This window comes from Dendroctonus ponderosae, unplaced genomic scaffold (genome assembly GCF_020466585.1).
Source record: "Dendroctonus ponderosae isolate FM_Combo_2020 unplaced genomic scaffold, Dpon_F_20191213v2 Dpon_F_20191213_5, whole genome shotgun sequence".
Lineage (NCBI taxonomy): Eukaryota > Metazoa > Arthropoda > Insecta > Coleoptera > Curculionidae > Dendroctonus > Dendroctonus ponderosae.
Window position 1 is genome coordinate 4,307,382 of NW_026018715.1, and position 21,501 is coordinate 4,328,882.

A 21,501-nucleotide genomic window follows, 5' to 3' on the forward strand; every position below is an offset into this window, starting at 1 on the left:
TGGTGGAAGTTTTGCAGCCACAGTTCGCAAAATGCGTACAATTAGTGGCCATCTGAATGCTCCAACTGAAGCTACTGTGAGAAAATTAATGAAGAAATTTCAGCAAACTGGGTCTGTTAATGAACTGAACGCAGAAAGACTCGTTCGTCCTGGTCGCTCGACTGAAAACATCGCAGCAGTACGTACAAATGTTGAGGATAGCCCAACCACATCATTTCGGCATAGAGCTCAGGAAATTGGTGTTTCCACAACCACTATGCATCGAAATTTAACAAAATATTTGAGGCTTCGTGCGTACAAAGTTGAATTGGCTCAAGAGCTAAAGCCGGAAGACCATGGGCAACGAAGAGTCTGTGTTGATGGGATATTGGAACAACGACAATTGGACGGTGATTTTTCAACGAAAATCATCTTTAGTGGCGAGGCCCATTTTCATCTTGATGTCTTCGTTAATCGACAAAATTGTCTCATTTGGGGTTCCGAAAATCCACGAGTGATCGTTCAGAAACAGATGCATCTAAAAATTACTGTGTTACTGTATAGTGTGCATTTTGGGCTGGAGGCATCATCGGACCATTTTTCGTTCGTTATCGTGAAATGTTAACTAACTTTTTTGTGCCAAAATTGCAAAATATGGATCTCAACAGCATGTAGAGAGAGCAAATGTTAAATTACTGCACGAGTAATTTCCTGGTCGTGTTATTTCTCGTTTTTGAGATCCGCATTGGCCGCCCAGATCATGCTATTTAACGTATTTGGACTTTTTGCTTTGGGGTTTTTTAGAGTCACAAGTTCAGGTGAACAAACCAACAACGATTGAAGCCTTAAAAGATTAATTGCAACGCTGTAGCTCTGAAATACCGCAAAATGTAAGCGCAACAGTTGAAAATTTGATGAAAAGAGCACGTCTGTGCCAGCAAAGCCGAGGCGGTTATTTGTCCGATGTCTTATTCGATTCATAAACTCATAATGTGTACTTCATTTTTCAATAAATCTTTCAAACTTATGCCACAAATACATATGTTTTATTTAAAATTGAAATCCGTTTTAAAGTAAATTAGAACATTTTAGAATTTACAATTTTCCGCAAATAAAAGAAGAACTGATAATACGTAAAAAATAGGGGATAAAATCTTTCATTAAATTTGATCGGAAAAATGAATTCGGAATCGCAAATGAATTGCAATTGCACGTTCTTGTACAAATATCATTAACAGCGCACTGCCAAATGTTACCTGTATAATAATTATTAGTATTAAAGGTACACGCTTTCTCATTATTAAAACCATAACAATTTATATATAAAAAGAACGTCAAAATGATATAAAAAAAATTTATTTGGTCAGTCACTTTTTGGCTTCAGCATCAAAATTCAAGTAAATTTTCCAAATTCTTAGTACAAAATCCGAAAAAATGGTATTCGTCTGCCCTACAAAGGAAGAATCTGAAGCGATTTCTCAAATGTCATCGAAAATGAGAGATGCACTTCAACAAATCGAAAAGGAACTAAGCATCAAAGTAAAACCAATCTGTGTGCCCTGTTGCGTTCCATTATGTGACTATCCTTCAGCTTCAAATGAAAAAAATGATATTCAGAAGGAATTTGATCCACCACAAGTCATGGTAAGAAAGATATTGGCTAGTGTATATGAAAAAAAGATGGCATATCGATTTCGAATTTTTAATGTAAAAAATTCTCCCAAATGCCCAATACGAAGAAAGAAATTTTGTAAGAAAGTAATGTGGTTTAGGTTTGTTATCGAGAAACGTGCAAAAAAAGCAAAGGAATTAATCGTACTCCAGAACAAGAACAGGGCGTTATAAGATTGCAACAATCTAAATCCCGAGAATTGAGGGCCAGCATTTTATATACTGGTTGTCTATGTGAAAAACGAGACGGTTTGCAGGTAGTTATTATCATATAAGGGGTAGATGATAATGATGCAAAACACTTTAAACTGGCGTGGAAATGCATTTTATATTCCTGCAAATATCATTGAATATAAAATTTTGTTTGTTCAAACTATTTGGCTTTGGTTTTCTTATTAAAACATTTTTATTACTGGTAAAGAAAAATAATATAAATAGGTATTTCTCGTTGTTTATCGGACATAGTTGTTATGAACGCTTTTCTGACTTCAATTTTTCATAAAAAGGCCCTTAAAATTTTCCTAAAAAAACGTTCTAGAACTGTGATAGAAATACAGTTAAATAAAATTCTGAGAAATTTCTGGTTCAGGATGACTGCCCTCGTACTGGTTGCCACGGATCACCCGAATGTCTCACAAGACCCCCAACATGTGGCCCAAGCGAATTTTGTGACGGCAAGCATTTGGGCAAAAATAATAAATACAGTCGTCTTTCGAAGAAAAATGGCAAAAATTCAAGAAACGAAAACGCAGAAGAACATAAAAACCATAAGCATTTAAATGCGAAATATAAATGCTTCCCAGCAACTGTCGATCAACCGATTGTTATTCCGCTTCCACAGAATCCTCCATGCTGTCCTTGTCCTTAAACGACGAATCAATAGGCTTAAATTTTGTTAAGGTTAAATGTTATCAGTTAATAAACGCATGTTTGATTCAAATATATTCTCAGCTTGGTATAGATATTTCAGTATGTTCATATTTATATTTTCTTGAATTACTCAACCGACTTTAATATATTTTTTTAAGTTTGCAGCTTCTTTTTTGCATGAGAAATAATCAACAAAACATCGACCCGCGTTGCTTTTTTAACATTTTTTAACACCGTTTTAGTTGAATCCAAAATGTAGCCAATTCTTTTGAAACTACGTCTTGTTTTATCTCAAAAATTAACAAAATGAAAAATTGTTCAGGGCTTTTATTTAAAATCAGTGAGTTGTTTGGGATTTTAAGCCGTCATTCAAGACAATATTTTCCGATGTTTCGCCGTTCTTCTTCAGAAGTTTTGGCTCAAAAGCTTCAGTCCAGTGTATATTTTATGCTATTGGCCGATTTTAAGCTGTATTCTGATAATATGTGTTAATTAGTAATCTCGTCGGGTTTTCCTAAAAATCGAGTGTTTGCTGAGGGATTTAATGTTTCATTCGCTTGGTTCCTATTTTTACTTATCTTTTATACTTAATAAAGATACACATATTTGCAGTAGGTTGCACGGCCCTTTTGCATATAAACCTTCGGTATTCTTATAATAAAATAAAGAAAATGTTTTAAATCGAGATAAAAACATGGTTATATTTCCGTTGAAGAAAAATGTGTTTGAAGTGAATTGAAATAACTGCGATAGAATTATTAATAATAATATGAAATAAATTATAATAAAAGTAAATAATCGAATTAAATGAAGGATATATTTCCGGTTGAATATATCTTATGGAATACTTACACTCGAATTAAGGGTTCCTGACATTGAAGCTAAAAATGTTTTTTATTTGACTTTAATAATTAAGTATAATCATATTTTAATTCTTTTAATATAAGATGTAGACATTTTATAGGTTATTTCACATTCTTTTGAAAAATGTACTAGTCAACAAAACTGTTTTTCAGAGAAGTCATTTTATTTTCAGATTGAAGTAAAGAGAAGAAAAACCACCTTTAGAGCAACATCGCCGCATAAAAATGTCGTTGGTTCAATGAATGAAAATATAATGAACTTCTTAAGTTCTTAAAATTCTTCACATTTAAGTTGACTTAAGTTACGTTAAACAAATTGTTTATTTTTTCTACAAATATTGAATGTTTTGTTAAATTTTAATGCTCAAGTTATTTAAGGAAATGGTATGTTCTTTCAGTAATACACAAAAATGAAACGTCAAATAATTCATGTCTAAGTTTGTACGAAAATCATTCGCAAATTTTGTTACACTGATTTCGAGTACTGCTTTTTCATACATTATCCTTTCTGAACTTTTTGAAAGTTTTTTATCAACTTTTGTGATTTAAAGAATTTCAAGTAGGAAATATTTCAAGAGGTTTTGATCAGCTCATGTTCTCGTATTACTTCGTTAGGTTGGTGAAATATTTTGGATACGTTTTTAGAACCATATTTTATATTAATAATGTTGTTTTTCTTATTTATCAAATCATATAGAGATTTATTTCGACTTTTGAACCTTTCCAGGAATTTTTAATTTTTGAGACAGTTTTTCAAGAGTTGATGTAAATGTTTCAAACAACCAACGGCTACTAATATAAATTTTATTAGTAGCCATTAGATGCAACCGAGTTTTACGCAAATAAAACATAAAATAATATTCCCACTCACCTCTACCGCATAAAAGTAACACTCCTATCATATAAATATGCATGATAAAACAATAAATTTAATTACTAATAAGTAGTATAGTAAGAACTTTATTCGCGCATATTGTCTGCAAAATTCACGGCACAACTAAACAAAAGTAAAATAATAGCAGAAGAACAGTGATTATAAACCAAACCATGTAGGTATCCATAATTTGCATTTTCCATTAGTGGCAAATGAAAGTGTTATTCAATCCTGAATATGTAATTGTGAAGTTAATTAATTTCCAAGACGTGTTTTCTTTTGTACTGTTTAATGGGTTGGCTATAGGTCGAAAATAATGAAACATTTTTATCCAATGCTGGAATTTGCTTTTCAAACCTTGATGATGTTTAGATACTTTTGAAGAAGCCTAATTCCCAAATTTAGGAAATTCACTGCGTAAGCTCAGGTGACCAAAAAAATGCTAATGTATTTCTATTATTAATGTGTTCTGGCCATTTGAAATTACCAGTTTTTTCCACTTGACTAGTAAGTCAGATCTGCTTACCTCAATTATGTATTTGTTTTTGCGAAAATATCCGGGAATTACCATTTCGGAAATTTTGAAATACTATGAATTTAAAATAGCGCATCATATCTTTCACTTTAAATACAATTTTAAAAACCCACCTTAAACGCTATGATTGTAAGCATTGTTCTAGACATTAAAAATAATTGAAGTCTGGCAAATATAAAACTTGAAATCAGTAAAAGCAAATATCTGTTAAACACTTCACATAACAAATACTCAACAGGTTTGAATTTCATGCAACGATCTGCTTCCTTTTTCTGAAAGGTGTTCCATACACGGTGTTCTATAAATATACCGACAGACTTTTAGGGGTAGTGGAGAACATCAAAGCAAACATTTCTGCTTCATAATAATTTCAAAACGAGAAAAACCATTTTGTTTTCGCTTTAACCAAGCTGTCGTTCGAATCGTTCTCTTTCGGCTCTTACTGACGACCCATTAATTAACAAGCTGCTTATTTTATTTGTACTAAGAGACAAATAAATAAAAAAATTCTGTCATCCTTCTAATACTTACAGAATTAAATGCAGAACGCAAATGATTCGCAAACGTTGGCAAATTCAAACCAGATGAGAGATAAGAAAATTTAGTGAAAAAATTGATCAAGAAATTTATGAATATTTATAATTTGGTGGCGTCGACAAAAAATACGAGATAAACCGGGACCTGATCCCAAAAAATATCACCCTTTATATGGTGACAACGTGACATAGTATTCCAAATGTGCGCTAAATACGTTGAGAAGTGTGAGAACCCGAACAGAAAAATCGAATGAAAATTCTCGAACAAAATAAAATATATATTTACAAACCCTACCATCCTTCTATCATTCGTATAAGTTTGTCGGAACATCTTGTATATGCTTAAGGAAACCATGATAATTATGCTAAATTGTATAAGATTTTTAAGCCTACAAGCAGAGTGTTTCAGAATGATAAATATTTTAATGGCATGTTGAGACGGCAGTTTTAAATGGCTAATTTCCAATAGACATTACATTACATTTTCCTGTAGAAATAATATATTTTTAAAATGACAAATGTTTGAGTTTGATGTTTTGAAAACGTTTGGACTTAAAAATGTACTTGTAATTTGTTTAAATAAATAGTTGTTTTTGAAAGAAAAACTTTACACCCTCTGCTTTTAGTTCTACAAAACGTTTTTCCACTTAACGTATGTATAATAAAATTGAAAGCATTTTAGTTTAAAATTTTAATTTAAAAAAATTCATATTTTGCTCGGGTTATTTTCTCGTTTTCCTCATAGAATTCAGCTGGAACGGAAAAGAAAGAATAATATTTGCGTATGATCATAAAACACCCTGTATATTTAAACATACCTACTGTACATTTAAAATATACATTTATGTTTCATGTAAAATATGCAGTGTGTTCACCCTGCATTTAAGCTTTCCTATTGAATAAGTAATTGTTTTGACGTAGTTTATGTGGAGGACACCCCCACCATAAAAAAATCCGACGGCTTGAAGTCGGAAGATTCCGATGTCCAATCACTGAAGCCGCCACGACTTATTCATCGATTTGGATAATTTTTATTGACAAAATTAGCAGCACTCTGTCAAAATAGGCCGCCGCACCATCATCCAAGAAAAATTGTCCTAATTTGGAGCGAAAAGTCATCAAGTTGTAGAGACCAAGCTTTTCGAAAAACGTTCGGTACATTTCACTGTCTCGTCCCTAAATTCTCCTCGAGGAAATAGGGTCAAATTAAGCTAATCATTAATCCAGATCAAACGTTTACCGAAAATCTTATTTGAACATGTTTTCGATTTCATCGCACTAAGTGCAGAAATCCTTCTTGTTCCGATACCAGGATCATGCATTACACCCGGAAGCTCCCTATCAAAACGAAATGAACAAAGTAAATAATTAATAATTAATTCTTTAGCAATTAATCCTACTCTGCTATTTCATTAATCAGGAAAAATAAAAAATTAATATTTGTCTAAACTTGCCAAATAGTGCTAATTCGATCTCGGATATGAAATTTTAGATCTTCTGTATAAGTCTCTGATATTCTTTGACATCATTCGAATAAAATCAAAATTGAACTAATTTGTTAAAAGTGATGCATTTAGTTCAGAAAAACTGCTGAAAAACCTTCAAATCTTAAAAAGAACATATAGAAAACTACTTGGAAAGACCAGAAAAATATTGCAAAACATAATTATGCGTATACTTTACATCTAGGGGCATCGTTCCAGATTTAAACGATTCAAAATGGAAGTGTGAATGTTCCTCGTTAGTCGTTGCTTTTTGTGATAAAAATTGAAAAGTTGATTTTGCAAGCAGCAAATCATTAATTCCATAGTAAGTAAAAAGAAGTTTCACATTATATATGTAATTTGATGAGGCAGAAATTAATTTATCATTGAATGATTGGCATTGAAGAGTCAACAAGTTCTTCAGCCCCAAGAACCTGGAAAACTTTGAATTAATGTGCTTACTGATAGGTTTTCGTCGTTGAATCCAATCACTCAAGCAATTTTGTGTTTGGGTTTGCACAGAGTGAAACCACAAAGAGAATATTTTTATATTTTTGTCAGACGATGCCTAGAGGAAAAATCAATTCTAAGAAATTATGTGAACAAAGTGGCCTAAAGTGTAACAAGTGTACTGGAGTAAGAGAAAAGGACTTACCAATATTGCTCAAAATAGCTACTCCAATGAGATATTTAAACATTGTGCCTGGCTAATCCTACTAACGGTACCACGATTTCACCATATGGCACTACATTCACACCGATATAGACAAATATGCGCTTTTTAAGAGAAAAACGGGCGCGGAAAATTGCATTTTAGTGCATCAAATTGAGGATGTGCATCTGTCCCTGATTAAAGGGCCAGGCTGCACAGTCATGGTAAGGGCGCGGAATAGACTGCTGCTCCTGCTACCCGATTTCCCGGCTAAAGTGGGCGGAGATGCTTGGGCGGTTTCCTGGAACGACCGCCTCCGGATCCTGCAACACTTGCAGGAATTGTGCGTGTCACAAACGTTTTGCTGCGATGCGACGGGTCAGGATGAAATCTTCTGAAATTAATGGTTTCTTAACTTTATCAACCCCTGTATTTATAAAATATGTTCGGTTTTTTACTTACTTGCCGTTTTTACTATTGCCTTTACTGTCCCACCGATGAATGCAAATATTGGGCTCTGTTTTCATTATTCTACATTTTGAGGGGAAAATCACGTTTGATTAATTATAAACTTGATCCATATTTGCACTTCTCGACATATAATTATTTGCAACCTACTCCACCTTTGCTTCTTTGCTTCCAGCGTTACGATGATTTATGTAACTGAACTTCTCATACATATTGATCTCATGCAATTTGGATGCATTAAACTGTGATATGCAATATGCTTCGATATGCGCTTTAGTTGAAACGAAATCCAAATTTTTAGCTTTTCTCCCATTTTAAATTATATTAGATTTGGATTACTACTACTGAATTGTGTATGCATGATGGATGCATATGCGAAATAAAGTTGAGAAGAAGATATTTCCCAAAAATTCTATATAATATCTATTCCAGAAAAAGGTTTTACTTCAAATTCGTAGACTGGTACCACAAACCGACATTCTCAGAAAGATTTCTAAATTACTATTGCAGCCATGATAGGAGTAAAGAGCAACATAATTAAAAATTTAAAATGTAGAGCCATCAGGTCCTGAGCTCCATATAATAAGAATGTTGACTTGAATAGGAACTATTTAATAAATAACAATTACTCATTGTCCCTTATAAATAAAATCCTAAAAAAAATTTTTTATTAGGTGATGAAATTCCTGCTGCCGGCCTCGTAAACTTTTAATCCGCTCTTGGGTTAAATGCTAAGCGTAATTAAAAGTGTGGCACAGTGAGACGCGATGAGTTATAACAAAAAACTGAAAAACGAAAAATACTCTACAAGTTCATAGTTGTGCGTTCATTAAAGAAGAGTGCGCTCTAAATATCGTCAAAAGTTCATTCAAATCGCATGAAATCCTGAATTTTGCGCGTATTGTAAATGTTGAGTTGAAAACGAAAAATTCCACACAACTGCCTACTCTTCATTAAAAAATTCCAACTTCCAAAGTAAAACCAGTAGAAACTTGAAATATTAACATTATGCAGGAGACGTTTTTTAAATGAAATTTTGCGTAAACTTGTACCTAAATGTCTGATTCAAATTTTGTGTGATTTTTTGTGACAACTCCACCAGAGTTTACTCACACACGTTGTTACAACTAATCGAATTACCAATTCTCTATCGAATGATATAAAAACGAGACAACTTGCAGATGAGTTTGTCGTAAAAAAAAGCCGCTCAAAATATTCCCAAAGTTTACAAATTTCTTGTGAAAGAATCAATGGTTTAATCTTATCAATGTTAGGGAGAGTTCGAAAAGAGACTATATTATTGTTTAGGTACAGGAAAATAGACAACTTATAAGATAATGCGTAAGTAGATCCCATGGGTTTTATTGTAGGAATTTCTCTTCCGTTAATAAAAAGTTATTTTTCTCGAAGTAAAATAATCAATAAATCTGAAATTAATTGTTCAAACTAGATTTTCTTTCTGTTACTCAACGATTTTAACGGTGTGAATCTTCTAACCATTTTGACCACAAGGAGACCCAATGACATCATTTTTGTTTAAACACTAATCTGAAAACGAAACGCAGGCAAATTCAATTGTTTCTGTAACTTTGAAACGCGATTATTCGAAAACCTCTGAACAAAAAGCAACAAAGTAGTAACTAATGTAAATTGAACGCAATTAATTGAGCGCCTTTTAAAACGATGTGCCACTTCCCATTTAAGATTTTCAGGCTGACATCTATCCCTCCTAAACAAAAAGGCTAAAAATATTCATTTAAAGTGTACCCCTTACAAAGACGGGCCTTTCCGATTTCTCATATTTTTAACTGCAGGAAAGATATTAAGGGTAGGAAGTTTTCAAATTGACACCCGGTATAAAGCTGTAAACACCATCGGAATCAGGGTTTCGTCATTCAGTGCTTCATTTATTTCCTATAAATCCTGTTTACTTCATATTCCTGCCATATAAGGATAGGTTAATTTAAATCACCTGCATGTGAGGCTCTACAAAAAGGTTCTCATACAATTTGTTCAATGCTTTGAAAAAATGCTGATTCCATTAATCCAAGGACTAATTATTTTTTAATAGCAATGGTCTTTTTCTACAAATGTGTATAAATTTACTAACTTTAAAAAATGGGAGATTAAATATGATCGAGTATTTGCGGTGTTCAGAAAAAACACAAGTCAATTAATTAGCCAGTGTTTGGAAATTTTATTTGCTTCTTTACGGCTGAAATTTAAGATATCGCTAACATTCAAGACAACTCAATTAACAATTAATAGATGCACAAAAAGACAAATTAAATACTGGAAAAATATAGTCATTAATGATAAAGCCAAATTAAAATCTTATTAGAGGCGAAATTAAAAGTGTGCGTTTATTTATATTTCATTGTCTTGTCGAGTATGTTCTTTACAAAAATCATCGTACATCTCTGCCTATACAGATGTACAGGGCTTTTAGCTCATCATCATAATTTGTATTTAGTGTAGTCTTTCTCGTTATTTCTGTAGAAAAACATGTTGATAATGAATAAATGTTTTGTGTAATCCAAGACAAATAAATTATGACCAAACAATGTGACTAAAAGATTAAATATTTCATCAAGCTGTACAAAAAATGATTCCGGTCCTCTTATGGTCAAACAATTAGCAGCCTAAGGAAGGCGACAATAAATTGCCGAAAGCTTGGTAGCTAAAAAATGTTTTCTTCTTCTTCACCACTTCAACAAAAATTCAACTGAAGAAATTAACATTTTACTTTATTTAGACAGATTTTCAGTATGAGTGTAATATCTATTTAGTTTGCTGAATTTAATTTTTTTCGCATATTTACTTAAACATGTAATTTAATTTGTGTAATAATGAAACAATTAATAAAATGTATATCTAATAATTAATATATGATAATTGAATGATAATAAAGGTAATAATAAAATTTGAATGATAATAAAGGTCGAAGCCAGACGATAAAATAATGCAGTTGAAAGGAAAGCACTTTGTCTAAAAGCGACATACATACATACATCAGATATAAAAAACAGAAGAGAAATCTCATTAAGCTGCTCAGATATAAATGGCAAATAATAATGAACCCAGTCAGCTAACTGTGACCCCGTCCGAAGTAATGGATGGAGCAATTTTCGTGACTGTACGGCTATTACCGTAATGTTTTAATGCACACCCGATTACTAAAGATTACTAAATGATAGGGTTGTCCCCCTTTCTAATAGACTAATGCAACAGGGATGTGACAAAGGCATAAAATAGGTATAAAGCCCCGATTTACATCGAGCCCTACCAGACGTAAAACCCCTTTTTAGCGTGTTTTTGTTATTACCGAGACAATGGGTGATGTTGCAAGACTTTTAATTATTTGTTAAAACAACTTAAAATGACACAAAATGCACAAAAAATTAATAGATAGGACTCTATTAAAACGAGTGACTCCGTGCTTTCAAATTTAGCACAATTATAAAAATGTACCTATTAGAGAACCAAGGAGCCAAAGTTATTATCTTAATAAAAGTCAAGTCAACTTATTTTTAAGACAATGATAATTTTTATCAACAAAATTTTGGAATGACTTTGGGGACGCCACTATCACTTTTTTTCAGTAATTTATTTATGGAAAATTGTGAATCAACTTTCATAAATAATCACAAATTGAAACCAATAATTTGGTGGCGATATATTGATGACGTATTCTCCATTTACAGTCATGGCGAACAAAAGCTTGATGATTTTTTATCTTATCTGAACAATAAAGAACCAACAAATAAATTCACTATTGAAAAAGAACAAAATTACCAAATTCTCGATATACTGATTCAGAAAAATTTAGACGATTTCGAAACCTTAGTCTATAGAAAACCTACTCATACTAACCGGTATTTGAATATTAACTCAAAATAACCCGATAATGGTAAGAAAAGGTATTGAGAAAAGTTTATATGATAGACCAAAAATAATTTATAATCAATCTAATTTTTCCAAAGAAAAACATATCATAAAAGAAATTTTAAATTTCAATAATTACCCAAATTATTTTATTAAAAAATGTTTTAACGAAACTGAATTCTCACAAGCAACACAAAATCAAAATAAGCCTATTACAAACCTTTTTATTCCATTTATTCCAGGACTTTCAGATCAAATTAAACGAGTAGATAAAAAAATATTATTAAGACTATCTTCAAAACTGAAAATACAATTAGAAGCAAAATTTCAATTACAAAACCTCATAACAAAATTGAAAATACAAAAAATGTATTTTATAAAATTCCTTGCGAATGCAATAAATTATATATAGGAGAAACCTCAAGACCATTACACAAAAGAATCAAAGAACACCAATCATACATAAAAAACAGGGAATATCATAGATTTTGATAATTTGATCATTATCATTTGATAATTGTCAACATGCATTTGATAATTGCCACAAAATTCAGTCAAAAATTCTACAATTTTAGCAAAGGAACCATCTACAAAAAACGTAAAATTAAAGAAAGCGCATTTATTTTACCAAATCAAAATAATTGTGTTGTTTCATGTTCATTTAATTAAGTCATACATGGATACCTATGCTAAAATCTGAAGTAAACCAGAGAAACATACACCCAAAACAAATTTACACCAACATTAATAATTAACATTACCTTTATTACTTTAAACAATGAGATTAATTCAAAGTCACATAATTGTTGACAATTTGCACCCAACAAATTATCAGACCGAATTTTTATATTGTATTATCCTACTATTTTTACGAAATTTATTAACATACTCTTTTTTGGGTTCATTTAGGTTCTTTTGATAACGATAGTGGAAAATAATTTCTTTACTAAATGGAATTTTCTCTTGCAGCTTGAGCCTAAGTGTGTCGCAGTATACCCTCTAGGTAATAGTTCTTGATTACTTTTTGATAAATACTTATTTCTTATTGCGAAATAAGAGCACTATTTATCAATCTGTAATAAAAGACGTGAGGAAATTATGTTTTTTTTTATTTCCTCCTAATGTCCTCAAAAATTTTTGAGGCAAAATACCCAACAAGCAGTTTGAAAATTTGCTGAAATTTTCAAATTTGGAAAAAACAGCCCAAAATGTAAATGGTTTGGCCAGGATCACACGCAACAATTTAACTTGATATCCTCCAACAATGCAATAAAGAATAAATAGCAATAAACAATAAAAATACAATTATTCCGACGAATCCCAGCCCCTCAAAATCCCTAGCACGAATCGTTTAGCAAAAACGAATTTGATAAAATTTTTAAATTTGGAAAAACTAGCCCGAAACCTAAATGAGTCGGCCAGGATCACACGCAACGTTTTAACGTACTATCCTCCAATAATGCAATCAATAGCAATAAACAGTAAAAAATGCAATTATCCGAACGGATCCTAGCCCCTAAAAATCCCTAATACGAATCGTATAGGCAAAAATAATTCGCTTAACAAACAGATGATTTAATCACCTGTGCGAAATACATAATTATGCATGTATGTACGTTGGTTAAGAAAAAAATTGAAAAAACAGCGCAAAATCTAAATGGGTTGGCCAGGATCACTCGCGGTAAAAGTAATGCTAAACTTACCGAAAGCTGCATTATACCACCTGGAAAAAAAAATCTGTATTATTACATAAACTTAGTGGAAACCCCAGTGATTTGATTGGAAGGAAAAACTGAATAAAACTTTAAATGTTTTACGAAAACTCAACCCAGTTTAAGTTAAGCGTTTATAGATAATAATGTATAATGCTTACCTGCTGTTTGCAAACTTGCGCTCTATTCTCCATTGTCGATCCATTAAACTTCAAAAAACACACGCTTCACGAACACACAATGAGAATCGACACAAAGTTGAAAATAAATGTGGATTACACTCAGCAATGAACCGGTAAGATGATCAACCGTTCGTGCCTAAATGGCACTAAATTGGTACTTTTATCCCGTTTATGAACAAAGAACCGATGACCGATTTAGTCCCTTGCCCATAATAATAACTCATGCGAAGTTAAGGTGTTTATCACATGAAAAAACTCACCGAGCTAGTTATATAGCTACATAACTTACATAATGATAAAATCGTTTTGCTCGCTGGCCCTTTGGGTGACTCATTGTATTGCTGGCTGTTCGATTTCAGTTTGTTCTTTTCCAGTCCGCGACCGAACTGGTTTGGATCTTTAGCGTAAACAAAGTTGCTTTCTCTGGTAAAGATAAACAAACATCGCAGTTCAATTAAATACTCGTTCTCCGATCAATCGTTTGTCCAATTGTCTTGAAACGTGAAAATCTTTTGAGCTTGATCTATTGTAGGAGGCGGCACTATTTTTAGCAGATCTACCAGAATCAAAGTAAACCATTCGCAAAATATGCTGTGATTTGTGAATGCTTCACTTTGATTGCACTATTAAGAGCGACGGAAAATTCGCACTTTTACTCAACTGTACGACAATTCAGATGCGTATACTCCAAGTATTCCTCAACAGGAGCTCTTCGTTTAAGGAAGGAAGACGTTTTTTTTTTAAATTAAGCAATTCAAAATATTTTTATTATATTTTAAGCTAAATTATATAAACACACAAAACATAATTAAATAAAATCAACAAAATATAAATGAATCCCTCTGATATAACCACTGTATAAAAACACTTTTACAGCTAAATCTTTGATAAATCAAACGATCTACCAGATCTTATTCAATAATTAATAGCTTACAACACTTAAAAGTTTGGATTTTAAAAAAGAACATAACTTGTACCGTCTAGTAGTCATAAAATATGAAAGTCATCGTAAAACATGTGTGTATACTGGGTGTCGCAAAAGTAATGACGCAAATAGAAAAGCGTGAATTTCTATGTGACCAATATTCAAGGTCCTGTTCCACCGGAACTGTGTAACATTCTAAAACACGTATAGTGTGGCAACGTCTAATTTTTTTAAATCAGAGTTTGTGTCTATTCTTTGATAATATAATTGAATTACCCTTTGTATAACCCTAAACGCAAAAATGTAATCGATATATTCTGGCAAAATGGGTTGCATAAAATTCGTATTCGGTCAAAAATTAACGCAATTTATAATTGAGTTACTGCACTACTTTCGGGACACCTTGCATATCGAAAACAAAAAACATTGAACACCACGACCAGGACAATTACAAAAAATTAAAAACAAATCGATCTTTACCTGTAAGCATCGCTTTAATTAATATTGTTAATAAAATAAATCATCGTCTCTTAAATACACAACAGCTTAAACAATTACTATAAAACAAGAAAATACATTAATATTATTTCCTTGGTTGTCATAAATTAAACATCATCAAGATAGGAAGCAATCGTTGATCCTTTGCTATTTTGGTATTGATGCAATTAAATATTTTTATTGACTCACGAATACTTAAGTATGAGCACATTCACCCTATAAGAAATATTCAATACAAAACAAATGTTTTTGAACATAAATTACGGTTTTAAAATTAAAACATCAGTTAAGAACCAGATTAACACACCTTAGAAAAAAGTAAAAACTTTCATTTTAAAATCTTTGAAAGGAGAATTTCGTGCTCGTAAAAGGACAATTAAGTACATTTAATTTACAAAATTTTGTTAAAAAGAACTGTATAAATAGATACAGGAAAACCATCATTGTTAATAATTTATAATACAAAATTTATTTAAGTCTCTATGTGGAACCTGTTATTCCTAAACCATATATTTATCTTTCCATTCACTTTTAATCAGTGTCGATCAATGTTAATAGTAGTTAATATGTAAATAACAATATTTTAAAGCCTATGATTGTTTCACACGAAACATAATCGTTGCTTCTAAATTTTATGCGCGAAAAATCACATAATATATGACTAAAATTTATTATCTCAGAAAAAACAATGTATGAATGTAAGAAGGGAACACATTCGGCAACACTACTAGGTACTTCCGAAATCCAACATTCGCTTCGATTCAATTAATTTGCAACATGCTAATATATTAAAAGTTTGTTTCTCTATACACATTATGCCTCGGACTCGTCAGGGGTGTCGTCTTCTTCCAAAATAGGCACAATGAGATTATCCTTGGACATCAAGTTGTACATAATTACGAATTGGGTGAATCTTTTGCACAAATGTGTCTCATTCTCAAAATCATCAAAAACCTGTCTGTGGTGAAAGTAAGCGTGCGAGAAAATTCGGTAAACTCGCCTACATACTGAACCTAGCTTGTATACTGAGCATGCCTTTAACGAAACCCTAAAAGGTAATTTTTATATATGTAACTGCAAGACAAAGCGTGATCATTTAAAAAATATACACACAAACGAAGACATGTTTCTAACAGATGACTACTTTTTCTTTGACACGTTTTGGGTTTTTTTACTCTTTGTTTGAATATTATTCGTATGCATTAGTCAAATTAGTCAAAGTCAGAAACAGCAGCTTTTCAAAATATTTCGGTTCAGTTATCAGCAAATCCACTCTATAACGTCGGTCGCCTTTGTTCCAACTGCATGCGGCACATTTGTAGGTACATATGTTTATTCAATTAATTTGTAAAATAAATAATATTAGTAATTAACTAATACAAATATGAAACATAAGCGAAAAGATAATTTTTATAGCAACAAAATGCCCTTACGCAATACATAAATATTTACTTTTTACCTTGTTTTTTTAATGTTTTTTGAAATGATGGATCATATAATCTCACCAAATATGACGACTACATAATAGGTGGCACCTCGGAAAGTAGAAAACATATTGTAAGTATTGAGTGCATTCTGTTCTGATAAAGGCACTGTTCTCGCTTTCATCAAGGCAAATTCCTGCTCTAGCTTTAAATTGTTCGCAGTTTTACGGGATTCATTTTTTATAGGTCTTAGTGCCAAATTTTGAATGTGAGCGTGCCATATTGATAAGCGCATATAATTTTTGATAACCTTCAACAAGTGAGAAAGCGACAACAAAATTTTATGGATAAATATATCTGTTTGTATCAGATCATCGGCAAATAATAATTTATCAGAAAACTGAAACAACACTCTTATTACAATGGAACAGAATCGCAACGCTTTCTTTAAAAGCATTGACTATCTAAAATAAAAAATGTAAATATTATTTTCATTTTTTATGTGTTTAATTGTATTTTGTTAATCAAACTGCGTTTTTCTAATTTTAGCTGAAAAACTAACCAATAAGGGCCCTATGAATCTTAATTTCAATTTGCTTGGTTCCCATGAACATATAAAACGATTAGGTTTGTAGTAGGGCAAACCTTTGTCCTTGTAGAGAGTAAATCCTTTATGTAGAAATTAATTCTTAGTCGTTTATTTTTCAACAATGGAAGCTGAGCAGCAAATATCACATTGTGATTGGGAATAATCGGCAAACCCGTGCCTTTTTGTGGAGACGCAACAAAAAAACATTTCCCTTTTCTTATTTCCTTTAATTGATTTTTGTCGTTTATGACTATCGACCTCTTCAAAGATAGTCAGTGTTGCGGCTTCAAACACAGTAATAAATTACGTTTAATTCAAAGAAAACTACGAGTCTTAACAAACTCGATTCATCGCCTTGTTGTCAAGAATACTTTAAGTTAACATCTGTTTTTGCTTGATTTTTATAGTCAAATGTAATTTCCTTGGTCCATCTCAACCGTTCATTTTTTATTGATGCAGCCTTGAAAATAGTTTCATAAAATTACACATATTTTTTGTAAAAAGGCGGTTGCTGCCGGCACAACTTGCACCCCCATAAGTAAGGGGTCTAATCATCAGATTTGGATAAAAAGAGCGAAAAGAACAATATCTAGTTACGATAATACCTTAAGATTTCTTAAGGTATTATCGTAATTTACTACTTACAGTTTACGCGTTTTGATCTAGCGGTAGCAAGCACATAAATAAGATATGGAATTCAATAAAGCCGGGATAAGTTCAATATGCTCTTCAGGGATGCCCGAAATTTGACTCAGTGAATCTTTCTCAACTAAAGTATCTTTAAAGCATTATACTAATCGCTATTAAAACTAATGCTTTAAGTACATTCTACGAATTATTTACCTTATATTCCACATAATAGGTAACGCCCTAGATTTCGAAGTCACATTTTTGTTTTATCTAAAAACAGATTGTATCCTGATAGGATTGTACATTGTTTGTAACCGTCTCGCCGTGTGTTGTTTGCGAAGCCAAGAGACTAAAATGTAGACGTTCCAGATTTCTATCTACCTCCTTTACCTTTCTTACTACTGTCGCAACAGTTATATTCAATGACTCAGTAGCGAACAATTCATTTTGTCAGCCACCTCTGGGTATTGTACACATTTTTCGCCTTTAATCAGAATTCTTTGCTTGCATTTCCAGGTGTCGTATCATTTTACTATGTGAGAAACAGTTAACTGAAGGATATGCTATATCCGCGATAAATGATGCGCAATGTCTATTGCCCAAAGTAATAAATTTATCAGAAATTGTGGTATATCCCGTCCCAAGTTTTTTGGCAGTGCCGCAATAATTGTCGATTTTTTCTATTAGTTCTCCACCGAGCGAGTCTGAACTTTAATCTGAGTTTTTCTGATCTCTGGCGAATCTGAACTTCAGTTTATCCATACATTTTCTATTTCTGTGTGTGTTATTTGCTATTTTCAGGTACCAAAAATGTCTAAGCAGGGCCTAAACAATATAAAATCGTCCTGACTGTGGCACTTTGCCTTCCGTCAAAAAAACAACCAACGATCGATCGAGATAAACTTCCAGAGTGCCTACCGTGTACCATGCCCATACGTGAAATTTTGATAAGTTGCAAGCGCATCTTGTTACGTCCGAACCTAGCATAATTGTTGTCCCTCTCTGTATATTAATTTAACCGGAAATTGTGTATTATTCAATAATTACCTGCTAGGGAAATATTTATTACTATTTAACAAACATGCAGCTCCATCCAATGTATGTCTAGTGTAATCTATTGCAGGGCATTCTTTAGGAGTTTTATGTGCAGCACATAAAAATATCCATTGCTCTGTAGCAGTCATTTGAGTGCATGTATCTGGGTAACATTCGGCCTGTAATCTGACTGCCAGACCATTTAGTTCCATGCAAAATTGTCTGCAAAAAAAGAAGAACAAAGGGTCTAACCATTTCAGTTAACACACACCACGACGTGTAATGTAAAACCTTGGGTCAACTTATGTTGTGGACGACCTTTAACTCAACAATAACTAACTAAACATATTTAACAGTTAATAATAAAATAATACTTTAGTAAAGGCAATCAGTATTAAAAATATATGTGATCGGTACACGCTATTTAAACTTAAGTCACATTATTGGTATATTTTGATAGCAAAAATAAACCATAGGTTCAAATATTTAGCGGTTTTATTCTTCACAATTGGGTTTCTGAAAGATTAGAGATAAATATCCTTGGATTTCCCTATAGTGTTTGCCAGTACTGCATAAATTAAATAAATAGTACCAAGTACTGCATAAATTAAATAAAATCGTGTAGTCCAACTTTTCAAAAATCACTGACATGTATATTTTATCTTTGAATTGGTAAGTTGTAAGTGATTCAAAAACTGAGCCTCAGTGCTTATAATTACACGATTCAACTTCATTACTTTTCGGTTTCATCATTTTTCAATAGATCAGTTGTTCACTCCTATTATTGTTAGTACCTTAAATGTTCGTACTTCCAAACACCTTCCTCCTGATTTTCAGGCATCCTTAATATTAACTCAATGTTTGAGGGATCTTTTCGAATCAGCTGCTGAATGTACTGCTGCACCTCCAGGGTGCTGTCCATTTCCTTCAAGGTTTCATCTGGCCAACGACAAAAGTCCTGAATATGAACAAAATATTATTATTGCAAATTAATCATTACATTGTCAAAGAAAATGAAGATTGGTTGCAGTTCTTGTTATAGTTATAGTGCTGTAATGTTTGGTATTGAAATTTTGAAGATAAAAATACATGTTGGCAATTTGCATTTCATTCAAAGCAGTAATAACAATATCGAACCTTCGCTTTAGTTCCCGGCCGATTCCTTCGTAAAATTCTGGTTTCCTCAGCCATTTTCATTTTTTTACACCAAAATGAACAATAAAATAATAATAATAATAATAACAAACGAACAGCTGTCTGTCAAAAGCACAAAACTGTCATCCTTTCAGTGTGCTTGGAGCATGCAAAAGAAGAGAGATGTAATCATCACGTAAAAAATTAATTTAAGATCCCGAAATAACCAGGGATACAGACCGATTCGAAATAACTGTTCCGTTCCGGTTTCGGTCCAACGCAACATTTTAAGCTTAGGTTCCGATTTAGGAAATAGTTTTCAATCTGTCTCAGTTCCGGTTCAAGTTTTTTTTTGTAAATTTCGGGCCTAAAATCTATATAATACAACGAATAACAACAAAGATAGAAGCTACTCTATCTAGGATCTTCTTACCTTTATTCCTGCTTATTGTATTCTACAAGATAAGAGATGCGTAAACGATCCACACTGCTTCCCACAGAGAAAATAAAATAAGGATTGCCACTCAATAATATAAGGATTAAAATTAAGATGATTTTAAATAAAACAACATAGAAATAAGGACTCCCATACAAAATTGAATTGAACTGAAATGGAAATTTTGAAAATTATCTTTTTACTGCAGAAAAATGGAGTTTTCTGACTTTTTCGTCATTCAGTTTTCCCTCAGGTCTACTACGTTTAACATATTTTTCTCTCTGGTTTGTGCCTACACCCTTCGTAATCTTTTGAGGAGTTTGAACTTTTGTTGGGAAGTCCAATTTCAATTTTGTTGTTAGTAATCGAAAAATTAAATAATTGAACTTAATTTTTTTTTTAAGTACCGTGATTATATGCTTACGGGGTTTGTTTTTTACGATTGAAAAGTCGGTTGGTCCTCATCACAAATCATATTTTTAATTTTTTTGAAATTTAGCTTAATTTCTTTAAAACATTTTTTGTTAATACTTGACCTCGTAGACGGCAACGAAAATCCTGGGAATATACATGGTTGAACATTCCTAACATGAATGTTCGTGGAGTATACATGCATGTATATTCATCAAAGTTCATAAAAAGTATATCCTAGGTATGTACATATATGTACATATTGGGTATATGTGCAGATGAACATGCCAGGTATGTACATATTGTGTATATGTACAGGTGAATATACCTAGTATGTTCAAAACAAATATCCCGGTAATATACGTGAATGTATATCTACGGTATGTTCCAAATTGGTTGACTATAAATTTTGAGTGCCCGCAGCAGAAAAGTAAAGGCGTGTAAAAGTAAATCTTCTTACTACTAAAACTTGAGATCCTTATGAAATACTGAAAATATGGTGTTTTGATTAAAAAATTAACAAAATTTATCGAAAATAAATTTTGCCTGCACTCAGCAGAAAAGTAAGGGCACGTACAAGTACAAAAGTTTATATAAACTTTTATTTTTAAATGCGTTAACGTTATAATTTTATTGGGCAATATTAATAAAATTTCTATATTACTCAAATAAATTTATCCGGAGCTAACAGTTCCCACCCTATGAAAT

General features: G+C 32.1%; 3 protein-coding genes and 1 long non-coding RNA gene across 5 annotated transcripts in view; 2 read left to right on the forward strand and 2 right to left on the reverse strand.

The window, feature by feature from the left end:
• Positions 1–7,853, reverse strand: part of LOC109546640 (protein Skeletor, isoforms B/C) — a 74,810-nt gene extending 66,957 nt beyond the window's left edge. The window contains exon 1 of one of the 2 annotated variants that reach the window (XM_048666709.1): positions 7,468–7,853. In XM_048666709.1, coding sequence (XP_048522666.1) covers positions 7,468–7,510 — 43 coding nt within the window. In that variant the 5' untranslated portion in view covers positions 7,511–7,853. The remainder of the gene's footprint in view (positions 1–7,467) is intronic. The other variant, XM_048666710.1, reaches the window with a different exon arrangement.
• Positions 1,297–2,614, forward strand: LOC109546659. The gene is made up of 3 exons (XM_019917703.2): positions 1,297–1,623; positions 1,752–1,907; positions 2,240–2,614. Exons 1-3 carry the CDS (start codon positions 1,414–1,416, stop codon positions 2,516–2,518), a joined length of 645 nt encoding a protein of 214 aa, XP_019773262.1. The 5' UTR covers positions 1,297–1,413; the 3' UTR covers positions 2,519–2,614.
• A 7,258-nt stretch (positions 7,854–15,111) lies between the features above and the next one.
• Positions 15,112–20,096, reverse strand: LOC109546658 (MOB kinase activator-like 4). The gene is made up of 4 exons (XM_019917702.2): positions 19,950–20,096; positions 19,607–19,770; positions 18,825–19,034; positions 15,112–16,182 (listed from the first exon to the last, which is right to left on the reverse strand). The coding sequence occupies exons 1-4, from the start codon at positions 20,007–20,009 to the stop codon at positions 15,948–15,950; spliced, it is 669 nt and encodes a 222-aa protein (XP_019773261.1). The 5' UTR covers positions 20,010–20,096; the 3' UTR covers positions 15,112–15,947.
• Positions 19,358–19,948, forward strand: LOC125504526. The gene is made up of 2 exons (XR_007281546.1): positions 19,358–19,484; positions 19,650–19,948. It is a non-coding gene; the product is annotated as an uncharacterized LOC125504526 (long non-coding RNA).
• Positions 20,097–21,501: the final 1,405 nt, after the last annotated feature.